General features: G+C 43.8%; 2 protein-coding genes across 2 annotated transcripts; both read right to left on the reverse strand.

Moving 5' to 3' along the window:
• Positions 1-6,873: 6,873 nt before the first annotated feature.
• On the reverse strand, positions 6,874-8,705 carry LOC141630503 (uncharacterized). The gene is made up of 4 exons (XM_074443311.1): positions 8,318-8,705; positions 7,617-8,181; positions 7,328-7,453; positions 6,874-7,261 (listed from the first exon to the last, which is right to left on the reverse strand). Exons 1-4 carry the CDS (start codon positions 8,703-8,705, stop codon positions 6,874-6,876), a joined length of 1,467 nt encoding a protein of 488 aa, XP_074299412.1.
• Positions 8,706-8,889: 184 nt separating this feature from the next.
• On the reverse strand, positions 8,890-9,570 carry LOC141630505 (uncharacterized). Its single transcript, XM_074443312.1, has one exon. It carries the CDS (start codon positions 9,568-9,570, stop codon positions 8,890-8,892), a length of 681 nt encoding a protein of 226 aa, XP_074299413.1.
• Between the last annotated feature and the right edge of the window lie 6,869 nt (positions 9,571-16,439).

Genomic DNA, 16,439 nt, shown 5'->3' on the forward strand with positions numbered 1-16,439 from the left:
GCATTGAGGAGGAGGAGATGGAAGAACCTGATCCGTTGAGTTCACTCTGGTTGTGTTCCTGGGTAAGAGGTGATCCAGGTTTCCTTGATCATAGTGGAATTTGACTTCCTTTCTGAGGGAGTGGCATTCATCAGTGTCGTGGGTGTTGCTGCCGTGGAATTCACACTTCTTGCCCGTGTCCTTTCTGCTGCTGGGGTTTCCTTCTAGAAGTTGTGGCCATCTGACTATGCATCCCAGCTCCTTCAAGACTTTAAACAGTCCTGCAAGATTGGTAGTAAAACTATACTCACTTACTTTTGGAGGCAGACCTACTTCGCTCTTTCCTTCAGAATTTCCAGAAACTCTATTCACGCTCCTGCTGTAGGGTTTGGGTATTTCACTCTTCTTTTCTACTGGAGCTTTTCTGGATACTGGGTCTGAATCATAGATTCCTCTTATTGGTGCAGAGTCTTCCTCCAATTTCATGACAGCAATTGCCTTTGTCTGTACTTCCTCAAAGGTGGTGCAAGGGTGTTTCGTCAGATCCTTGTAAAGATCTGAATCCTGGGCAGTCCTCGGTGGAAGGCTTGTATAGCGGTTGCTATATCACATCTTGGGATAGCCACCTTCTCCTTGTTGAACCTGTTCAAGTAATCACGGGTGGACTCCTTGAACCCTTGCACTATCCGGTAGAGGTCACTTGTCTGCTTCTCCGGCTTTATGCTGCTGGCGAACTGCTAGTTGAAGGCGTTGACTATGTCGGCGAAACTTGATATGCTCTTGTTTGGCAGGCCGACGAACCACTGCAGGGCTGCTCCTAACAAGGTATATTCGAATCCTTTGCACATGCAAGCTTCCTTCAGAGATCCAGTTGCAGTTATCACCATCATTTTTTGTTTGTAGTGGTTGATATGGTCAAGTGGATCTGTGGTTCCATCATAGAGCGTCATGGCTGGAGGCACACATCCTTTAGGAACACCAATTAGGGCTATGTCATCCACGAATGGGGAGTCTGCGTAGCTGTCTCTGGCTACTTTCTATAACGGACGGGCTACGCCTGGTATCCTATACATCAACTCCCTCAGCTCCTGGTATTGCTGCTCCAGCGAATTACGTGCTCCTACAAGAGGGTTAGAAACAGGCGAAAAAGAACCAGCCGGTGTACCTCCTAGCCAAGGTGCTCGGAAAATTGGCACGGTCTTTGGATGACTGGTTTTCGGTGTTGATCGATTATGGATCCGCATCGCCATCCTGGTGTCTACTGTAATCCTCTGATCCAGGCTCCACTGGTGTACTGGTTGCAGAATAGAATTGCTGCAATGATGACAGGTCCGCATTTCCATCCTGATGTCTGGTGTGCGGGGGTACCTGAAAAGGGTGGAAGGTCAGATCCTGATGGGGTGCTAAATAAAGCGTTACCTATTGTCTGCTGCAGACTGGGTGGATTATCAAATGATAGGCATCGCAATCCTCTGGGCTCAATTGGTTCGCTGGGTGCTACTCCTGTAAGGTCCAGATTGGTGACTAGTTCTGATGGAATTGATCGGCCTGATCCTCCACCGCTGGTTCTGGTCGGAGTCTCTGGTGCTAATGCTGGTTTGGGCTGGACTTCTGTCACGATCCGAGCAATCAGGTTCTGGTTGTCCTTCCTTAGATCCTCAACGGCCCGATGCAGAGTGTCCATCCCCTGAATCATCACCTACATCAGATTAAGCGATGGAGATCCTCTGCTTCGGAGAACTTCTGCACCTGATCCCTCCTGGGTCGGGGATCTGGATGCAGCTTCACTCTCTTTGGGGCCTGCTTTCCTGCTAGATCGGGATCGACCGGGTGCGCATCTTTGTCTTTGGGTATCTGCGATGGCTTCAGAGGCAGAGGTAGAGGCATGGTTCTGGGCGACATGCTGACGGGGGTCATCTGACTGGATGCTGTAGATGCACTGACTGGTCCTGCAGATGCAGGAATAGGTCCTGCTCCAGAATACAAGGATGACATGCTCTGGCTGCTCGAAGGATTCGGGCTGGTTCCAGACATTGTGATGGCTGGTTCGGTTTTGTGAAATTTGGCTATAGAAAATGATCACTATGCTCCACGGTGGGTGCCAAACTGTTTTGGTAAAAATTTACCGAGTTAATAATTTAATTATGTGAGTAATAGTGATTATTCTTAATGCCAATTGTGGTTCAAATGCAACGACAGAAACAAGGAAATAAAGACGAACGAAAAGAATGACACGGAGGATTTTTGGTGACGCGGAAAACCCGGTGTGGGAACAACCGCGGGGGGAGTCGGAATCCCGCCAATATTGCACTATAATCAAAGTTGAATATGCAAGTAAGGAAATACAATGATTATTTTGCTAAGGAATTGTTGGCGAGTGTAGACGGGAATTTTGAGAAGTATTGTGCTAATCTTGCTGAAGTTCGAATGCCTTGAATGTTCTCCTTTCCTCGCTTTATATAGTTTTCAGAAGTAGATTTAGGGTTACTGAACTTCTTCATGCTTCTGCTCCTGGAATCCTGGGTTGTTACCATGAAAATAGGTAACAGTTGCTGAAGAGGTCAAAGCCCAATCTTTCCTTCCTTTTGCACGTGAGTTTTATCTTTGGCCCATTTGTGTTTGTTGGCTTTTTTGATCCCACGGTCCATACCTTGCCACTTCATCAATTCCCACTTTCTTTCATCCTTCCACCATCGTGTGCCACGTCGCCAAGTCTCTCGCTACTTTTCTTACCAATGATGGGGTGCCACGTCGCAGGTGATAAATGACATTTTTATCCATAACAGTGCCCCTCTCATAATATGTAAGTGGTATTATTCATGGGATGCTTCATTCTCCCCATTTACCCTCTCACTTGTTTTATTATGAGAGGGGCACTATCCATTTTCGGCTTGTGACGGATAGTATCCGTCACAAGCAAGACGCTTTGTAATATGAAATGCACCTTTTATTTATACGAGAAAAGAAAGATGATCCTAGTGTCAATTTCACAGACACACTAATAACACAAACTCTTATTATAGACGGGGATGTTCGTCTATAATAAAAGACAGGTCGGATCCCTCTCACAAAGAGGCAAGTGGGAGCCTGGGAGGCCAAATGGTAACCCACTTGGTTTTCTATTGGCCCTCCCACTTGCCTCTTTGTGAGAGGGATCCGAACCGTCTTTTATTATAGACGGATATCCCCGTCTATAATGAGACTTCCTGAATAACAAAAAGACATCCATTATGGCTTATGCTTTATATTGATGAAACAGAAAAGAGAAGAGAATGATTAACTTTACAAAACTCCTTAGACTTGTGAAGCGGACACTTTCTCTTTCTCGATGAGCACGACACAGGCTCATGTCCGTTTATAAAATGTACCAGAGCCCATAGTTGTGTGACCGGGATTGTGAGGCGAAGAACGGTAACATTGTCAATTGGTTTCGAGATGAAACATCTTTAGGCTTATGAAACAGACACTTTTTCTTTCTCGATGGGTTCGGCCGAGGCCCATTGTAATACTACGGTTTTATGGGTCTTAGGGTACTCTATCGAGTGAGGCTTACTCTGTCGAGTAAGTATGGTTTTACGCAAAACAGTAGTCTGTCAGATGGGTACTCGATCGAGTAAGCTTGGCACTCGATCGAGTAAGGGTTACTCGATCGATTAAGTGACTTACTCGATCGAGTAAGTCGGTTAACGGGTGATTTGAGACGGGTTTGTTAATAATGCGGATTGATATATTATATTCCGTCACCTTTTTCCTTAAACACTTTTTATAACCTAAAATCACAAAAGAGAAGATTCAAGTTACGTTGCTTCATCCTCATCGCATTATTAGCAAATCCCGGAGCTAGGAGTGTCGGTTTTCGTTGTTATTTACATCTTTGTGATCCTTGTGTCGAGGGTAAGCTTTACATATAATTTTTATATCGTTTTGTTTAAGTTGGTTAAACCCTAATTGGGTAATTTGGGGGTTTTGGCGATTTATGTGATTGTATGCATGTATGTATGTATAGGAGGAGGATTCGTTGAGGAGAGATTCTGAGTTAGCTACTTGATCATCTTTTATTGGTGTTTGCATTCCAGGTAGGGTTTCCCTACTCGGTATTAATTACATGTCATGGTTGATATTGATGTTGTTAGTATTGTTGTTGTGAGTAATTATCGTATTGGATTCTAATTTGGTGGTTGTTGATAAAAGTATTGCGATTACTGTATAACTATCTGTTATCTTCGGGGTGCGTCCCTGGCTGAGTGGAGTCACTTGCGGGAGTGGCTTCACGCCCTTGATTCGTCTTATGTGGAACCCGCCACAGAAGGGATGTGCACATTAATGAACATGGGTTTATCGCTCGATGGAGATGAGCGGGGCTTAGGTGGGAACGGCTGCGATCCCCCACTAGCGGTGAGGAGTACCTGTTGCGATGGGTACTCTGGCAGGGCTACACACTTTAGTGTGTAGTCAGTTATGTGGAGATTGGAGATGGAGACTGGGGTTGTGTTGAGCTGTTTGAACTGTTTGTGTACTTGTTTCATTGTGGCATTGTTTTCGTGTAATTAGTGCTGACCCCGTTAATTGTTTTAAAAACTGTGGTGATCCCTTCGGGGGTGGTAAGCATTTGTTGAGCAGGTATAAGGAGATACGCTTGGGTCAGCTGGGATAAGTCACCACGATGCACTTAGAGTCTTCCGCTGTTTTGGACTTGTTGTTTAGCACTTTTGGATTTGAGAACATTGTATTTCACTTTTATCAGTTTTGGCCTTGAACATGTAATCACTTTAAACTATATTGCTATTTAAATATATTTCTTCATTGTCATTTTATTATCATTGCCTCGGGTAACCGAGATGGTGACGTTCTCATACCTTATGTGGTCCTGGTAAGGCACTTGGAGTATGGGGGTGTTACAAAGTTGTATCAGAGCGACGATCTTAAAACCTGTAACCAATGAACCTAATGAACATAGGGAGTCAAATTAAAATAAACCCTGGGTAGAAGTTGTAGAAGCTAATGCAAAGGCTTGGGAGACGTCCTAAAGTCGCGAACTCGCCCTACAATTTTGAACCGGTCATATGGGGTACGTGTCGGGATCGTTATGTGTTATTCTTGTGCTTTTCATCTCTATATAGTAGTATGTGGTGTGAATTGGTGGGTGTATGTATGTGGAAGGTGGGAATGAGAGATGAAGGATGATAGTCATGTGAATTGTGTGTTGGATGATTACAAAGCATGAAAGTATAATGTTTGATGTGTAATGTGGCATGTTAGATTTATGAGAAGTGTTTTGTTAATATATTTTTGGTGAAAATGTGAATATCATTAAAAGCAATCAAAATCCACCATACATCTTTCCAACCTACAATCAAGCTAAGCTACTGAACCTATTACATTGATTTTTTGTAGCCAAGCCATACACTTCAATCTCCCCTTACCAAAATCTCCTCTGTTCACTCTACATGTAACCAACTTCTGAACATTCTTCACAACACGAGTTGGTTGCGAAATGTACAGCTCCACTCTACACTTGTTCCTACATTCCCAAATGTGGTAAATAAGACCTGATATTCTTTGCCATAACCACTGCGTTTTCAGCAGAGAGAACAACATCTCGCAACGAATGAGCCAAGCCAAAGACATCTCCCGCCATCGGATCGTAACCATGCTGCGAGTAGCGGCAGATGCACTGCAAGCTAAACGGGCATTCAAAAACAGATGCCTGTGAGTTTCAGTTGAAACCACACAAGTAGCACGATCCAAGACAAATACCAAACTTATGCATCCTATCTTGAGTTAAGAACATTTGTTGAACAAAAATCCAAGTACTAAAATTATGCTTGGGCACACAAACTCTATTCCAAACCATAGGAACCCAATCCTTCTTTTGATATGGACCAAGTAACCAAGTATAACCCTTCTGAATAGAGTAGTTGCCATCCCACGCACCATTCAAAAAACCAGGCTTAAGTAAATCCTTAATCTTACAGATTTGTCTCCATGTCCAGCTGGTATTCTGAGAAGGCTCATATAACCACCAATCACATTGCTTTATATAAATGTGATGTACCCATTGAACCCAGAGACTCTCCTTTTTACTATGAATCCACCACGCATATTTGCCAATTAGAGCAGCATTGCACAGATGACAATTAATTATACCCAAACCACCATGCTCCTTGGGTAAGCAGCAGGTCTCCCAAGCCACAGGAGGAGAATGCTTATACTCTGCACTCCCTGCCCATAAGTAATTTCTGCAGATACTCTCCACCTTGTGAAGCACTCCTTTTGGTAACAGGAAAATCCTAGCCCAATACACATGCATCTGAGTTAGGACAGCTTTAACCAACACTAGCCTCCCAGCATAGCTTAGGTGTTTAGCTCCCCATCCTCGAATCCTTGCTACAATCTTATCTACCACCCTACTGCAATCTGCAATACTCAGTCTTTTAGAAGAAATTGGCACACCCAAATATCTAAAAGGGAATTGCCCCAACTTAAACCCTGCAAGCCTGACAATTTTGGTAGCTAGATTGTCATTAACACCATTCAAATACACATCAGACTTAGTCTTATTCATGCATAATCCAGAAGCTTCAGAGAACGTCATAAAAGCTCTCAGCATAATAGTGACAGAAGGAATATCGACTCTCTGAGAATAATAAGAGATCATCTGCAAAGGCAAGGTGACTAAGCTTCAACCCCCTACAAAGAGAATGATATCTGAAATCAGGCTTCTCAGTAACAACCCTGAGAATCCTAGAAAAATACTCCAGGCAAAGAGTGAAAAACAAGGGAGACATAGGATCCCCTTGCTTCAACCCCCGTTTACCCTTAAAATACCCAAACTGTGACCCATTCAAAGAAATGGTGAATGAAGTTGTGGATACACACACCATAATCCATGAATCATCGCTCGGGGAACTCTAAGACAATCAACATATCCCTAAGAAAAGCCCACTCAATGGAGTCATAGGCTTTTTTGAGATCAATTTTAAGCATTGCCCTAGGTGTGCAAGTTTTCCTCCCATAAAGCCTCACTAAATCTTGACAAATAAGAATATTGTCAACAATCTCTCTATCTTTAATAAAGGCACTTTGATTCATGCTAACAATATCCATCAGAACTCCAGAAAGCCTGCTACAAATGATCTTGGAAATGCATTTGTATATGACATTACAGCAAGCAATGGGACGAAAGTCATGGACTGAGGAAGGACAATCCATTTTTGGAATAAGAGTGAGCACAGTGGCATTAACTGTCATGAATGAGTCTACGAGAACTAAAAATTCCTTTCTGAGAATAAACCACATCACCTCCAATGATGTCATAAGCATCTACGAAAAACCCAAACAGAGTAACGTCCGGACCAGAGCTTTCTCCACTGGAATAGAGAAGAGAGCTTCCCTAATCTCAGCATCAGTGACCTGCTTAACCATCCCTCTGACATGCTCAGAACTCACTACCCTGCCAGTTTTAACAACAGCTCTACATACAGGAGTAACCTTTGTAGAACTACCTAGCAAAGCCTGATAGTACTCTACAAAAGCTTGTTCAATGGTATTAACCTCGATGATTCACCCCATGCATATCATTAATCTTAAGGACCTTATTCTGGGCACGTCTAGCTTTAATGGTACTATGAAAGTACCTAGTGTTATCATCTGCAAAATTGACCCACTGGGTTTTAGCTTTTTGAGCTAGGAAAAGAAGCCTGTCATCATCAAGCTCTTTGTAAGAGTCAGCTACTATTCTCTCCTCATTTTGAAGTTGCACATTCCTAGGATCATTATGCAACTGATTTTGAATACTTTCCAGCATAATTTTAGCAACCAAGGCAGTGTTCTCAATGTCCCCATACCTTCCATTATTCAATTTTTTCAGAGGATGTTTCAGGTCTTTAAGCTTTTTGACCAACTGAAACATACAACACCCAGAAATAGGTTGTCTCCAAACATCATTGACAATGTTCTTAAACTCAGCATGCTTCCCCCACATATTAAAATACTTAAAGTTACCCTTCCTTCTCTCAATATTAGCTCCTAGCTCAATCAAGCAAGGACTATGATCATAAAGGCCCTCAGGCAGGAACGTAACAGACCCAGTAGGACCAGTTAGAATCCACTCATCATTGGCCAATACCCTATCAATCCTACTGAATACCCTAGCATCACCCTTCTGCTTATTGTTCCAGGTGAAGTAGGCACCAGTAGAGACTAAATCATACAAAACACACACATCCACACACCAAACCCTTAACCTCAAAGATCGGTCACCGAGACCCAATTCTTTCATCCATATACAAAACATTATTAAAGTCTCCCATTACAAGCCAAGGTCCAGAGATATTACTTTTCATATCTATCAGAGAGTCCCAAAGAGCAGCTCTATCAGAGTCAGCATTACACCTATACACCAACGAGCATGTCCATCCAAACCCAGTCACCAAATTAGTAACCTGAGCATGTATGACCTGCAATTCCTTCTTAATGCACTGAACCAAAATCTGTGAAGAATCCCACAATAACCAAATTCTCCCACTATCCTTAATCTCACTATTATCAATTATTTGCCAGGGCCTACCAAACCCATCCTGAATTCTAGCTTTATTCTTTATTTTGACCCTGGTTTCAACCAGACCAAACAGGCCAATTTTATTGATATGCAAGAATCTCCTAATATCACCTTGCTTATTCCATTTATTAATACCTCGAACATTCCAAAATCCTATATTAACCATTTTGAATGATTGTTGTTCTCCCCTTCCCCATACTATTCAGTAGACTTTGCCTCAGGGATTGTTGTACAACTTCTAACACTGTAGGTCCCCCCGACTGTTCCCCCTCCCAAATCTTGACAGACGATGGACCAAACTAGCTGGTGAAGCCATCTCCTTGCCTTTGAAGGGGATGGGGGTAATCATCTCAGGAGGAGTAACTGTGGGACCACCTTTGTCTCTCGCCTGGAGACTCTACACAAGGAACAACCTGCACAGGAACAACAGCTGGTTGCACAACTGGTTTCACAACTGGTTTCACAGGAGCCTGAACTTTAGGCCTCCAAACTTTCTGAGCAGGTTTCTTACGAACCTCATCTGCACGCTTCCTACACATAGCTGCATCATGTCCAATGCCAGTACATTGAGCGCACACAAGGGGTTTCCATTCATATGAAACTGCCTGCTTCTGTACCACATCTTTATCATCAATGAATTCTATCATATCAGGTAAATTATGTCCCATTATCACTTCCACCATGAATCTAGCATATTCCAAGTATTCCTTCTTCTCAGTAGCACGATCAGGATTGATAGGAGTACCTATCATGCTAACAATCTTAGGTAAAGCTTTCCCCCAAAATTTAAGATCCAAATTATACAATCTCACCCAAATTCGCACCAAATCAGGCTTATCCTTCACACATTTCACATCAGGTTGCCAATCTCTAATAATAAAAGGTTTATTATCAAAGAAAAGCTGTTCAGATTGAAGTACCGTATCCTTATCCTCTTGTTTAGCAAACCGAACAATACATACACCATTGTATTGAAAAGCAACTTTATCAATCGATAAATCCTTCCATACTCTTCTCACATAACCATCCATAACATGACTAGGAGGATTAGCACCCAAAACAAAGCAGAATACAGACGAAGACCAAAACCCAAGCTCACCTTGGACGTCCCCTGTTTCAATTTTAACGCGAGGTTGTTCCAATGGTGCTCCTGTTTTCGCGCCAACTGTTTCCCACTCCGTTTCGATCGTAATGTGATGATTTCAGAACAGCGCTCACCTCCTTGCTCAGATTGACGAACGGAGTTCATTTGTCTTAGAACTTTGTTGCACTTGCATGAGTAGCAGCAATCTCTCGTAACTCTGTAATATGTATCGTATTACTACTATTTTTGTGTTTATTAGTTAATGTACTAGTATTTTTGTGTTTTTGTGGAGTATTAGTATTATTTACATTTCGACGATTTCTCGCCATTGCTGAAGAAACTGCGAAAATGTAAGCTTTCTCTCTCTACTCGCTTTCTCTCTCTATAACCGAATATAAAAAAGCTTCCTTTCCCACCTTTCTGTTTTGTTAATATATATTGATGCGTAAGTACATATGTTGATGTTGTCGTTTTTCTAAGAGTATACAATGTTGGGGGTGTGAATTGAACATGCGGGTAGTGTATACAAGTCTGCATGACTCGATCGAGTGGGGGCACTCAATCGAGTAGGTGAGAGGCTCGATCGAGTGGGTCTGACTCGATCGAGTAGGTAGTTTTACGTTTTCTGGGCAGAAGCAAGTTTTTGGGCGCTCGATCGAGTAGGTGGTGGCACTCGATCGAGTAGGGTTGGCTCGATCGAGTGGGTAGTCAGCTCGATCAAGTATGTTTTTAGCAGCTTCTGGTCAGGTTCTGGAGTCGAGGCACTCGATCGAGTGGAGGGGGCAACTCGATCGAGTGACCTCAACTCGATCGAGTGGGTTAAGGGCTCGATCGAGTAGTAATATACAGGTCGTATGCGTGTTTGAGATGTGAGATGTGTGTTTATGTTTACTTTTCTCTTATATAGTTACAAGATACCGCCAAAGAGAACCGCGTTGTATGCTAGAGCAGAGAGTATGACCGTTGATGACATAGTAAAGATGTTTGAGCACCTCACAGAGGCTTTGAAAAGGGTGGGAAAGGATATAGATGTTGATCCTTCCAAGATCAGCATTCACATATCGAGGTTCAACCCTAAGGAGTATAAGGGGACAGGGGCGCCAATATTATTGGATAATTAGCACAGAGAGATGGATAATATACTCAATCTAGTTCATTGCTCAGATGAGCTTCGAGTGGAACAGGCTGCGTTCTACTTGAGGGAGGTAGCTGGTGAGTGGTGGGACAAGGTAAAGGTGAGTGCTTTGGATATATATCAGAAACAGGGGTTACCTGCGATACCTTGGGATGAGTTCAAGAAAGCGATGAGGCGTGAGTTCGTGCCTGAACATGTGCGTGGTAAGCTGAGGGAAGAGTTTGATAATTTTAAGATGACCTCTAAGATGACCATTGCTGAGTACTACCATAAGTTTAATGAGAAATCGAGGTATGCTTAGGACATGGGACTGAGCCAAGAGAACTTGGCATTGAGGTTTGAGAAGGGGTTGACCCCCAAGATTATGGAAAAGTTACCAGTGGGAGCTCTTATGGATGTGAAGGAGGTTATGAGCGTGCTGGGAGGGCTAAGAGGTTAGTTGAGATGACCAAGGAGAGAGGCTTTGAAAAGAGGAAAGCTGAGAGTGAGGGAGGAGGTCAATCCGGTTACAAGAAGGGTGGCCATAACCAGGCAAGGGCATATTCATCGGGTTCAAGGTTTAGTGCTGGGGCTTCCTTTGGGCGTGGTCGTGGGAGTGGTAGTAGCAGTTGGGGTATGACTTGTTTTAACTGTGGCGGTGTGGGCCACAAGAGGCATGAGTGCACCAGTGCTATGAGTGGGGGTTTCTAGAGGCCGTCACAGGGGAGTTTCTCTCAGGGTCCTTCGCAGAGCTATGCTAGTAACATGCCGGTTGGGTCGTTGAACAATAGGGGTGGTCAGAGTAACAATGGTGGGGCTTACCGCATTGGTGGTAATTTATACCAGAGACCAGCGACGAACAACAACAACAACTAGGGGTCGGCTGCTAAGCCGTCTACCTCAGCTAGTACTGTCCAAGGAGGTGGACAGAAGTCTAGTGGCAAGCTGTTTATGATGGAGAAGAAAGCAGGTGAGGATGATGCTCATGTTATCACCGGTACATTTCTTGTTAATGGAGTTTTTACTTTTGTTTTGTTTGATTCGGGAGCGTCACAGTCGTTTGTATCGTCGAGTCATGCTAAACGGTTGGGTTTGAGTGAGTATGAGTTTGTGAGAGAGGAAAACTTCTGGTGAGTCTGTATCTTGTGGGCGGTTGTATAGAGGTGTGTCTATGATAGTTGGGCAGGTTGACCTACCAGTGGATCTGTTAGAGTTTCCTTTGGAGGGTTTTGAGATGATAGTTGGTATGGACTGGTTGGGTATGTACAAGGCAAAGATAGATTGTCATCAAAAGAGGGTTTCTTTGAGAGGTCCTAAAGGGATTAGTGTGTCTTATCGAGGGTTTGTTGTCAAACCCAAAGTCAAGTTGATTGCAACAGTGACCTTGAAGTCCTATCTGAGGAAGGGGTGCCCGTTGATCTTATGCCATGTGAGAGATCATAGAGTGGAGAGTTCGTTCAGTTGAGCAGATACCAGTGGTGGGAGAGTTTACAGGTGTCTTTCCAGATGAGATTCCGGGGTTGCCACCGAAGAGGGAGATAGATTTCAGTGTCGAGCTAAAACCAGGGATGGGGCCAATCTCTAAGGCACCGTACCATATGGGTCCTAAGGAGTTGGAGGAGCTAAGGAAGTAGCTAGATGATCTGATTGAGAAGGGATACATTAGACCTAGTGTATCATCGTGGGGAGCACCAGTGTTGTTTGTAAATAAGAAAGATGGGAGCTTGAGGTTGTGCATCGACTATAGGGAGCTGAACAGAGTGACAGTAAAGAACAAGTATCCTTTGCCAAGGATAGATGATTTGTTTGATCAGTTGAGTGGTGCAGCAGTCTTTTCCAAGATTGATTTGAGGTCGGGGTATCATCAGGTGAAGATTAGGGAAGAGGACATACCAAAGACAGCTTTTACATCGAGGTATGGTCATTATGAGTATGTTGTGATGCCGTTTGGGTTGTCTAATGCACCTGCAGTGTTTATGGATTTGATGAACCGGGTCTTCAGTCTGTTCTTGGATCGGTTTGTGGTGGTTTTTATAGATGATATCTTAGTCTTTTCTAAGACTAAGGAGGAGCATGAGGAGCATTTGAGGATAGTGTTACAGACTTTGCGAGAACATCAGCTGTATGCAAAGTTGTCTAAGTGTGAGTTCTGGTTAGAGGAAGTTGCGTTTCTGGGGCATGTGATTTCAAAGAAAGGGGTAGCTGTGGATCCTGCAAAGATTGAGGCGGTTACCAAGTGGGAAGCACCAAAGAATGTGGCAGAGATCAGAAGTTTCTTGGGTTTAGCAGGGTACTATTGGCAGTTCGTGAAGGATTTCTCCAAGATAGCTAGACCTATGATAGCTTTGATGAGGAAAGAGAACAGGTTTCGTTGGGATGAAAGTTGTGAGACGGCGTTCCAGACCTTAAAGGAGCGTTTAACCACAACTCTAATCTTAGCATTACCTGAAGGGAGTGAGAACTTTGTGGTGTATACATATGCTTCAAAGTATGGGTTGGGTTGTGTGTTGATGTAGAATGGTAAAGTGATTACCTATGCATCTAGGCAATTGAAGCCTTATGAGGAGAACTACCCTACACATGATCTGGAGTTGGGTGCAGTTGTGTTTGCTCTTAAGATTTGGAGGCACTATCTTTATGGGGTGACCTTTAAGGTGTTTTCAGATCACAAGAGTCTTAAGTACATCTTCACTTAAAAGGAGATGAACATGAGATAGAGGAGGTGGATGAAGCTGATTGGTGATTATGACATGGATATTATATACTATGAAGGGAAAGCTAATGTGGTTGCAGATGCCTTGAGCAGGAAGAGTGTCCATTCTCTATGTACAGCTATGTCTTTAATGAGGCTGAGAAATGAGGTGGAGAAGATGGGGATACATATGATCCAGAGAGGGGATGCTAGAGAGGATTTGACAGTGGAGCCGAACCTTTATGATGATATTCGCTGGAAACAGGCTTTGGATCCCAAGATTGAGGAGTGGAGAGCTGGAGTAGAGAAAGGGACAATGTCTAGATTCTCTATTCATACAGATGGTAGTGTGAGATTCGATGGGAGATGGTGTGTTCCTAGTGATGAGGAGTTGAAAAATATAATCATGACAAAGGCTCATTGCACACCATACTCGGTACATCCAGGCGGTGACAAGCTATACAAAGATTTGAAGAAGACCTTCTGGTGGCCGGGGATGAAGAAGGAAACAGCTGAGTTCGTGGCTCGTTGTTTGACATGTCAAAGAGTGAAAGGAGAGCAGCGATGACCACAAGGTCAGATTCAGTCTCTTGAGGTACCTGAGTGGAAGTGGGAGTCCATTTCTATGGATTTTATAGTTGGTTTGCCGAAAATTCAGTAGGGTAATAACATCATATGGGTTATAGTAGACCGACTAACGAAATCAGCTCACTTTGTGCCGATGAAAGATAATTGGACCAAGATGCAGTTGGCTTTGGCTTATAGGAAGCATTTGGTTCGTTTGCATGGGGTGCCTAAGGATATAGTGTCTAATAGAGATGCGAGGTTCATATCATGGTTTTGGAAAGAGTTGCAGGAGATGATGGGGACTACCTTAAAGATGAGTACCGCATTTAATCCTGCGATAGACGACCAGACGGAGAGGACCATCAAGACTTTAGAAGACATGTTGCGAGCTTGTGTTATGGATTTTGGCGGTAGCTGGGAGCAGAGGTTGGATTTGATTGAGTTTTCTTAACACAACAGCTATCACACCAGCATTGGCATGACACTTTTTGAGGCATTGTATGGGAGGAGATGTAGGAGCCCAATCTGCTGGGATGATAGTGCTGAGGCAGTTGTTTTGGAACCACAGATGGTACAGGAGATGGTTGAACAAGTTAAGCTGATTAGGCAAAGGATGAAAGCGGCCCAGGATCGACAAAAGAGTTATGCAGATCTACATCGTCGGGACATAGAGTTTCAGGTTGGGGACAAGGTTCTCTTGAAAGTGTCTTCTATGCGTGGGGTCATGAGATTTGGTAAGAAAGGTAAGCTGAGCCAGAAGTTTATAGGACCATATGAGATCTTGGATCGTGTGGGTGAGGTTGTTTATCGGTTAGCTTTACCGTCTGCTTTGGATAGAGTGCATAATGTGTTTCATGTATCTCAGCTACGGAAGTATGTTAGTGATCCTTCACATGTGTTAGAGGTAGAGAACATCGAGCTGGATGAGTCTTTGTCTTCTCTTGAGGTACCTAAACAGATTCTTGATCGAAAGGTTAGGAAAACTAGACATGGTGAGACAGTGTTGCTTAAGGTTCTTTAGTCTAACCATGAGGTTGAGGAGGCTACATGGGAGGCGGAAAAGGCTATGAGGGAGCGGTACCCGTCTCTGTTTGATCAGGTATATGTGGTTACAAGGATGTAACCTTGTTTCTTTTAGATGACCATTGCTGAGTACTACCATAAGTTTAATAAGAAATCGAGGTATGCTTAGGACATGGGACTGAGCCAAGAGAACATGGCATTGAGGTTTGAGAAGGGGTTGACCCCCAAGATTATGGAAAAGTTACCAGTGGGAGCTCTTATGGATGTGAAGGAGGTTATGAGCGTGCTGGGAGGGCTGAGAGGTTAGTTGAGATGACCAAGGAGAGAGGCTCTGAAAAGAGGAAAGCAGAGAGTGAGGGAGGAGGTCAATCCGGTTACAAGAAGGGTGGCCATAACCAGGCAAGGGCATATTCATCGGGTTCAAGGTTTAGTGCTAGGGCTTCCTTTTGGCGTGGTCGTGGGAGTGGTAGTAGCAGTTGGGGTATGACTTGTTTTAACTGTGGCGGTGTGGGCCACAAGAGGCATGAGTGCACCAGTGCTATGAGTGGGGGTTTCTAGAGGCCGTCACAGGGGAGTTTCTCTCAGGGTCCTTCGCAGAGCTATGCTAGTAACATGCCGGCTGGGTCGTTGAACAATAGGGGTGGTCAGAGTAACAATGGTGTGGCTTACTGCATTGGTGGTAATTTATACCAGAGACCAGCGACGAACAACAACAACAACTAGGGGTCGGCTGCTAAGCTGTCTACCTCAGCTAGTACTGTCCAAGGAGGTGGACAGAAGTTTAGTGGCAAGCTGTTTATGATGGAGAAGAAAGCAGGTGAGGATGATGCTCATGTTATCACCGGTACATTTCTTGTTAATGGAGTTTTTACTTTTGTTTTGTTTGATTCGGGAGCGTCATAGTCGTTTGTATCGTCGAGTCATGCTAAACGGTTGGGTTTGAGTGAGTATGAGTTTGTGAGAGAGGAAAACTTCTGGTGAGTCTGTATCTTGTGGGCGGTTGTATAGAGGTGTGTCTATGATAGTTGGGCAGGTTGACCTACCAGTGGATCTGTTAGAGTTTCCTTTAGAGGGTTTTGAGATGATAGTTGGTATGGACTGGTTGGGTATGTACAAGGCAAAGATATATTGTCATCAAAAGAGGGTTTCTTTGAGAGGTACTAAAGGGATTAGTGTGTCTTATCGAGGGTTTGTTGTCAAACCCAAAGTCAAGTTGATTGCAACAGTGACCTTGAAGTCCTATCTGAGGAAGGGGTGCCCGTTGATCTTATGCCATGTGAGAGATCATAGAGTGGAGAGTCCGTCAGTTGAGCAGATACCAGTGGTGGGAGAGTTTACAGATGTCTTTCCAGATGAGATTCCGGGGTTGCCACCGAAGAGGGAGATAGATTTCAGTGTCGAGCTAAAACCAGGGATGGGG

The sequence above is a fragment of the Silene latifolia genome, chromosome Y (genome assembly GCF_048544455.1).
Source record: "Silene latifolia isolate original U9 population chromosome Y, ASM4854445v1, whole genome shotgun sequence".
Lineage (NCBI taxonomy): Eukaryota > Viridiplantae > Streptophyta > Magnoliopsida > Caryophyllales > Caryophyllaceae > Silene > Silene latifolia.

Excerpts from the sequence above, each read along its gene's own strand:
- LOC141630503 (XM_074443311.1), bottom strand. The coding sequence starts at position 8,705 with ATGGTTAATATAGGATTTTGGAATGTTCGAGGTATTAATAAATGGAAT. Across the intron at positions 8,182-8,317 it reads CTCTCTGATAGATATGAAAA|TCTCTACTGGTGCCTACTTC; the intron begins GTAATATCTCTG and ends TGTATGATTTAG. Across the intron at positions 7,454-7,616 it reads TTTGCAGATGATAACACTAG|AGCTGTTGTTAAAACTGGCA; the intron begins GTACTTTCATAG and ends TCCTGTATGTAG.
- LOC141630505 (XM_074443312.1), bottom strand. The coding sequence starts at position 9,570 with ATGGATGGTTATGTGAGAAGAGTATGGAAGGATTTATCGATTGATAAA.